Below are 8,448 nucleotides of genomic sequence, written 5' to 3' on the forward strand. Positions count from 1 at the left end.
CGCAAAAATTTTCAACGTCATGGAACTACCGGAGCTCGAGATGAGCACCTCGCCAAATCAATCGATGTTTCATTCGTCACGGAGATTTTAATACCGATCTATACAATGTTCACGATCAGTCGGTATCTCTACGGGACACGAATGTCCGAGTCATCTTTGGTTGTTCTTGATCCGAGGTAATCGATCATGCATGGAAAAAAAAGTTCGGACAATTGCGCAATTCAGCTTGACATTTTCGTCAAAGTCAAGAGACGCGATTTATAAGAATGAGAGGCCGCAGGCGGGGCTGAATTACGTAAACGACGATGTTGATAACAGTGTGAGTAAAGTTTCGGGCGTGTTTCGACGGTGCAACAAGCGCATTTAACGAGCGTGCGGGTACACATTGTAACGATAGGAAAGTGTTATATTATCGCATTGTGCGCCAGGCTGACAATGATCCGAGAGGTGCATGAACTCGGTCGCGTTGTATCGTTACACGCGGGTAGAGAGAGGAAGCGAAAAGTGGAGCGGAATCATTCCGAGCGCTTCGCGGGTTTCTAAACAAAGTCAGTCTCTTCTGTCGCTGCTGCGGAGAGGCTTGAAGGGGTTAACATTACACGAGGCGAGCACGCGTAACGATAACGGATGAAAGTGAATCTTATTAACGGTTATTGCGAGGCTTGGCACGTTTGATGAAAAACCGCAAATATCGCATTCCGGAGTCCATATTTAATAACGACCCGACTCTCAGCCTCACTCAGCCTCCGGCTGGATAATTAGCCGGATTTTTATTTCAGTCATTGGTCAGTGTACGGTGCGAGCCGAGATGCGGCGTAACCGATAAGACGGCAGCTAATTGGATCCTCGGGTAAAACAAGTCCGTGGTTACGGGTGGAGTAACGGAGTACCTTTACAGTTATCGGCACGATACACACGGGAGAAAAGAAAAGGGCACCTAGTTTTTGCCGTACGTCAATGCCTCGGAAAAGTGGTCCACGCAGAGACGGAGAAGCCGGATCAGCGGCAGGTACCCAGGTTTCAAGAAATTGTTACGTACCCAATTTCCCGTTAAATATTTCAGTGAAAATCCACTTCTTGTGCTCGTCTATACTGGTAAAAAGTGAAATTCACTTAGGAACTTGCGGTGGAATTTATTTGTTACGTTGACGCGTTGCGTTGTAAAAAGTTTGTACTCACTACTTTTTTCTGTCTTCGTTCAAGCGCTGTATCAAAATTGTGATAAACGCGCCGTAATGAACCGAGCATATCTCAAACAGTTTAGGACTTCCAGCTTTGAATTACACACACCTAAGTCTTGACTCATCGGACACCCGTTAGATAGAATTTGTTGCGATGAAACGATTTGAAGTGATTGATCCGACAGCTATAACACTGATTGATAATCCTTCAAATATACGCACACACAACATATATTTTCTCTTACTTGTTTCTTTTACTCGCCATGTAACGTATCGCAGGTCTTTCTCGACTCTGTCAAATGAAATATGACACGTGACGAGTTACGTAACGAGGAAAGCACTCGTTACGGCGTTACGGAATCACCGGCAATTAACCATTACTGAATCGTCTTCTTCCTAGAAAATTTCCAATTTTTTTTCTGCTTCTATTTACACAGCGCAATGCAGTCGGTAGGTATATTATACCTAATACTTGACGCAATACTTTCTTATGCAACGGAAATGAATGAAAAATCACATAGGAATGATATCCAAGCAGCGTCGTTGACAAAGAAGATAACGCGTAAGTCGCGGCTTCAATTTCATTCCCTGGGTGTAATAAGGAAACGACAAGCACTACCTCCATTCAGGCAGATCCTCGTGGAATATGATCAAGTAAACACCGTTTGAGGTGGATCATTGGCTCCGTCGGTGTTGTGGGTCAATTAAACCGTACGATACGCACACAACAACGACCATTATTTTTTTACGACTTGGCTGTTGGTGCAGTTGCAAGCCGGAAGAAACGATCGTATCTGTATCCATGCGCATCATTGTGTGAAAGGGGTGGTGATGTACGCGCCAATTTGCTATCTATGTGTAATAATCACAGGGTTTTGGTATTCATCGTCGCTTTATACAACGACAGCTGTTTCATGTTACACCATAAAGCTTGTTTTCAACAGACGGACGGACATTACGCCTGATATATGTATACGCGGTACGCGTTTCCTGTTTAATGCTCATTTCAACAATTCACACAAAACCTGCATCCACGATTTTTTTAAACGTTTTTGTGCTTGTAGGATTCAACAGGATGCGAGTTAGGTAAGAATTTTCTTAAACTTGTTCGAATAACGGTCGTTTTTACTAGTCGAGTAGTCTCTTTAAATTTTCACTTCTCTTTTCGCCGCATTTCAAATATCGTGTAACGTATAAAAATTTCATTTTCTTAGCCGATGTTACTGGTTCCTTTTGTCACTTTTATGATTTGTATTTTAATATTCTTAGCTTCTGAAATTATTCTATTTTAGTGTGTTGGTTTTATTTTTTTCATCTTTATGTAGGATCACCTAACCTTAAGGGTTCTGTTATTGGTAAGCTTGTTCTTGACTGTATTGGGCTTAATTGAAAAGATAAACGAAGAAAATGAGTACCTCCGTTTGAATTTCACGATGCGTCTTAAAGTACCTAGTGAATACAATTCGATAGAATTTTACATAGATTTCTGGATAAGTTTCTCACACCGCTTAGCCTTGACGAATAATCATGCTAATTCGCTGTTCTTCGTTCTCATATACATATTACCGTATAATCGTGAGTAGAAATCGAGTTTGGTTTGTATGAAGAAACCGGAACTTTCCACCGTGAAAAACTGTATGGATTAATCGTGTTTTTATATTATCGCGAGAGCAGGAATGTTTATTCATGAAAGTCTACTCACAATCAGCCGCAGATCAACGCGAGAAAGTGAAAATGATATAGGTTGAGGTATACGCTGAACGCTGTAATTGACGTTGTAGCTCGACTTTCAATGATTCCAATGAACTCAATTCCGCCTTTACGATATCAGGAATGACTGCAGTCTCCACCGAATCATCAGCATGTACGAGCAGGTTGTCCGCCGTTGAGAAGTTATGTCAGGTAAACCGATCTTGATAAGAAAAATTACAATTTGCTTCTCTAAATCATGTGAGAAAAACGTCCGATTGTATTCGTCTCGTGTAAAATAACAATCCACGTCATGCCGCAACTTTCACGTTACATCTCATTTTGAAAACCAGTTTTTGCAAGCATTCGCCGACCCGACTACACCCATAATACATCGGACGCCAAGATAGAGCGAATCAGGGTGCAAAGAGGAGGAAAATCGAAAGCCACGCATCGTTTATCTCGTGTAGTTACCTAACATAACTGCACGGCAGCGCGCCGTCAGGGTCCGAGATTCATTGATCCGTTCTCCATAAAATTTGTCTGCTCCAAGGACTCTGGTGCATCGCTGATCCAGTCAAATGGATTGGGCTCCGCCGGTTCTGAGTTTACGACATTTGAGACGAGAGGCGAGGGAAGCCCGGCGGGAACACGCATTCACTTAAATCATCCTCGCTGACACGTTCCGCACTTCGGGTTGTCCGCAGTGTTCGAGATACCGCAATAGGTGCCTAAGAGCATCACGCGAATATGAGGATATCTCGATATAACGTGCCGGGTATAGATATTGCGCCCTATCGGACCTTCGCCTGTCACGATTCATCGGCGGTTGAATGGAGCGTCTTCAAGAGACGTTGTTCTCTCATTTCTTTATTTTTTTTCTTTTCTTTTTTTTTTTTTATTTTTACCCAATTTTTATATTTTCCCCTTCGTGCAGAGCGCGCGGCTGTTTCACGTTATACCTGCCTATATAAATATGAATAACGATTGCTCGTCGGAGATTATATATCTGCGGTTTTAAGCTGATTGGAAAATAATTTGCCACGATCTCTGCGTAATACCGCGAGGTATGCGTATATTGCCTACTTACGTATATATAAGTTATTATTTTATTATCTTATTATAACGTACCCTGCGTTCAGTATTTCCCGAATACTTATCGCGTACAAGACAGCTTGGCTGAAAATTAGAGTTCAACCTCGAATGAAAACATGCGCCAATATTTATTCAAATGTTCCTCGGTGCTTCGTCGAACCTGGCCAACTTGGAATAGATTACTTTACTACACATCCATCGAATATTTATTCGGGTTAAGAACTGCTGCTGCGAGACGCGATTCTGAGTTATATTTATGCATTATTTTAGATTTAGTCACTGGTAGGCACTCGATTGTAATGCGTTTCCGTTTAAAATCGTTGTGATTCTGTCGCGTTCAGTCGAATAACGAAGAAAATCAATTTTCAAGAAATTAAGGCATTAATGCGTTGTTTCGATGAAATAATACCGTCGCGCGTTGGAATTTCGTACTACCATTTAAACAAGGCGTGTATGCGTTACGCGTAATTATATGCTTGACCAATCCTTGCAGGCACAGAATAAATTAGCTATACGGACGTCGGATTATCGGTTATGTTTTCCTCAACGATTTCGTCGAAATTATTTATAGTCGCTTAAATTTCCGTGTAAATTTAATACAAGCTTTTTCTTTTCACAGAAATTTGATCGTAAGTCGATAATGATTACGGAAGAATTATCATTACTCGATTTGCCAATCACCGCTGTTACTGAAGTTAACAAAGAAAATAAAACCTCGATTTTATGTCTCAGCCTTCTTACTTTCTTCTATTTTTTGCCATCGCGTCGTAAAGAGCGTTCAGTTATCAGGAAAGTGAAAGAATTAATAGGAACCATCTGCGCGACTGCATAAAAGTCGTTAGAGTGCAAGTCGCGCCGTAAATTATAATGCAAGAGAAGACGCGTATTGCGTATATGCGTAACAAACAGGCGTTAGGATCTGCTTATGCAGGCATTTGTAATCAAATTAGAAGGCATATAAGAATCACTGACTATAACTGTACGATAAATAAATCGCAGTGTATAAAACTTGTACGTTTACAGTACACAGCGAGGTGTTGCCTGGGATAAAATCTTCTCGTATTTTTTTCCTCGGTTTTTGACAGGGTCTGAAATATATTATGCGTGCACGATGTACACCGCGGCGATCCCCCCCCCAAAATACACGTTCTTATTTACAGAGTTAATAACTCTTGATCACGTCGCGGCGTATTCATTCCAACGTACAATATTAAGCAACGCTGCTAAGTGCAATATACATATATAGCTATAAATATATGTAGCTGCGTCAAATAAGGAAAAACGAAAGTTTTAAATGATTTAGTACACTCATCCCGGGTTCTATCTCACCTTATTCCCGTAAAACAACTGTATTAACGGAGGAAACTGGTGAAAAGAAGTCGAATATAAACTGACACAGCTTAATAGTGTTGAGAATTTTTGAAATATACTCAAACGAAGATTAGATATATGCAACCAGTCATTGATTGTTCTATCACGGTGTTTGGGAACTTCAAGTTTCATTATTTATACATCGTTTCGAGCATTTACACCGTAAAAAAAAATGTGGCGTGGACTTCTATGGAATATTTTTTGGTTTAAACCTAACACTGGCTGACGTTCAAGTTCTGAATATACTACAAAAATTGTTCTATAGTAGCCCACACCGGTCACTATTGGTCAATTTTAATACTGCCAATTTTTTACAGCGATAGTGAAGTCTCAGTTCTCGTTCGATGTTAGTACGAACATTGAACACCAATAATCACGCGTATCTAATATAAATTGGCTGGAATATTTGTGCTTCGATTTTTCCTGCATATGGTGCAACAATACATAAAGCGAGAATCAATTGAACGTGTCGCAACGAGGTGGCAATGATAGAAAGTCGAAAAGTAAAAAATGACAATCGATTTCTCATTTGCAGTATATAGATATATTGTTCATCAACCTTGAAGACCGGCTTACACGTATGCAGCTTATTACCATGCGCGTTGTTCGAAGATAACCGGATCAGGATTTCGTAAGAAAATGAGCCTGTGCAGCGACGGCGCGTTGTGGCTTGAGTTGTGCATCGTTTACTTTTTACCCCGGCATTAGCATTTAGAATATCTACACCGTGGCTCGATAGAATTCGACTCCCGCATCGCGATACGCGCAAATCATCGAACGAGGCGACACCCACGTCGAATCACCTCGATGTCTAGGCTGTATAATATATTTGTACTCGGTGTAGAGAAGTGTCAGCTCACAATCAAATTTATAGTCCCAGACTTTAGCCACACTTTCGCAACCTCCGGATCCGTTGCGTAGGCGGTTCGCCGTCGACTATGTTCTATATATACCTATATCCGTGGGCCGAGTGTCTTAGCTAATAAGATTTGTTCCGCCGCTCAAAATGGGCATGCAACGATGCACGATGATCGGCGTCGATCCGGTAAGTTCAGCTTCAAAATTGGTCCCTTTTTTTAGACAACAATTCCGTAAGGATGCAATAAATCTATGAGGTTCAAGTTAATAACGTTTACACTGACAAGAATTTCAATTGTTACAGTAACTAGAAAAATTCAGTAAAACGGGTATCGTTAAAAAAACTGTTTGAATATTGTTGGAATTACGAAAAACGAGGTACGCGTAACCATTTTGCGCTATTGTCGATCCTTTTTCGGTAATTGCAACGCATAATCAGTCTGTGGGGTTTACTCTACTTTTTTAGTTAATCAAGGCTTTAACGTCAATTTATTGCTGCACAAGCATTAAATTTTCGCAACGGTTACAGGAAAATATAGCAACAGTGATCGTAATGAGAAAGAATACCAACGTATACTAGACTTTCCGGTAACAGCTAGAAAACTAATTTTCATTTTCTACCTAGAACTATATTTTTCGATTATGGTAAAAAATCAAAATAGTTAAGGACTGAGAGGTAACCGGAACCATAAATTTATCTCAGTGCACGCTTTAACGATGCATGTTTGGGAAAATTGTTACTTCGCACCCTTAGAATTGTTTGAAATTTAGCTAGTAGGTAAATCATAAGAAAAAAAAACGTGTCCATATTTTGAAAAGCCAACGTTTTGAAAATCGTTCTAAAATTGTACAACGATTTATTTAACGATGTTTCGTCACGTTAACGATACTAACTTCAGCCTTGTACAAATATGCAGTATAGTACCATCATTACTCCGTCACAGAATCGTACCGACGACGCGAACTTATCGAAAGAATGAAAATTTTCTGCGCTGCATTCTCCAGCTGCGGTGGATGAGAGAGGCGCAGGTGCAGCGCACGTGGTCAGAGCGTATAAATCGGTTCAAAGAACCCGCGCATTGCAGGCGATGACTGGGCCGCGTTTGTCGGATCGCCTTGGAGAAGTCGATTGGTGAAAATCGTTCGAAGGCGAAACTGGGAGGAAAATAAGTTCCGCGTTTCGCGGAGGGAATGACGCGCGTAGGTATTCTCGACGAACGAGTTCTTCATATTCAAATGAGGCTACGAAGCGGCTGGAATTATCGACCTTGACCACTGTAAATATAGAATTGCAAGACGGTGGATGGGATTATTAATATTCATCGGCACGTCGAGTGACGAGGTGTCCACAATTATAATCGCCTCTGAGAAACCTGGAGTTACATGTTGGTTCGCGGTGAATCGAGTCACGACTAGCCTTCGGGTTCTCCAGGAAAAAACAATGACGGAATAAGGCGCATTCCGAATCGAACGATCTTAAGTTGTAAACAAGCATGCAGCCGCCAGGTATCATAATCAGCGATGGCGTGGCTTCGAACTAATTGATCAACTCACCTCTGCACCGACAGCGAGCATCGCGACGAGCCACCAAACGGCTGTCATCCCGATGCTTGCACCGTGAAACTCTGTCCTTTTCACTGACATTGCGCGAACGTGATAGAGGGAGAACCTTTCCGCGTTATGCGCACTTCTGCGGCACGTTGAACAATAACAGTAATAAATAGTCGCGGTGAAACGATGCAGCTCGAAGTAAGGCAAACAGTTTGAAAAAAAACACGGGTCACATTTTCTCCGCGGTTGTCGACTCGCTGTTCCTCCTCATTTTTATTGGGAAATTAATTAACCGCGCCGTTTCTTCGATGCCTTCCGTGTCCGCAGCCTCGATCCGCATCCGATTTATTTACAGACCGACTGATTTGCCGCGAAAAAGGCGCGTGGCTCTTGGCTCGGAGCGCAGGCGAGGCTCTTGCACGAGGCTTGACGAGGGACGGCGATAAACTGAATGGCACCGAGACACCGAGAGCAGCCTCGGCACCTTCGCTCAGCTTTTGGTGGGGCATTCCGATTTCCGACGCCATTTCTCTTTTTCCTATCACGCTTGCCGTTCGCCGCCCCACGCGTTCAAGTCTCCGGCCTCGAAGACTTCGACTCGACGTCGGATGTCCCTCATCCTCGTCGACAGATGCCAGCAGTGCGCGAACGGCGACGTCGGTAAGGTAGGGATTCCTTAGCGTCTTCGTCATCGTCGTTCTTA

The 8,448-nt window shown here is 42.2% G+C and overlaps 1 protein-coding gene across 1 annotated transcript in view; it reads right to left on the reverse strand.

The window, feature by feature from the left end:
• LOC107218440 overlaps positions 1-8,206 on the reverse strand; it is a 37,792-nt gene extending 29,586 nt beyond the window's left edge. The window contains exon 1 of the mRNA XM_015656317.2: positions 7,749-8,206. Coding sequence (XP_015511803.1) covers positions 7,749-7,838 — 90 coding nt within the window. The 5' untranslated portion in view covers positions 7,839-8,206. The remainder of the gene's footprint in view (positions 1-7,748) is intronic.
• Between the last annotated feature and the right edge of the window lie 242 nt (positions 8,207-8,448).

This window comes from Neodiprion lecontei, chromosome 4, assembly GCF_021901455.1.
Source record: "Neodiprion lecontei isolate iyNeoLeco1 chromosome 4, iyNeoLeco1.1, whole genome shotgun sequence".
NCBI lineage: Eukaryota > Metazoa > Arthropoda > Insecta > Hymenoptera > Diprionidae > Neodiprion > Neodiprion lecontei.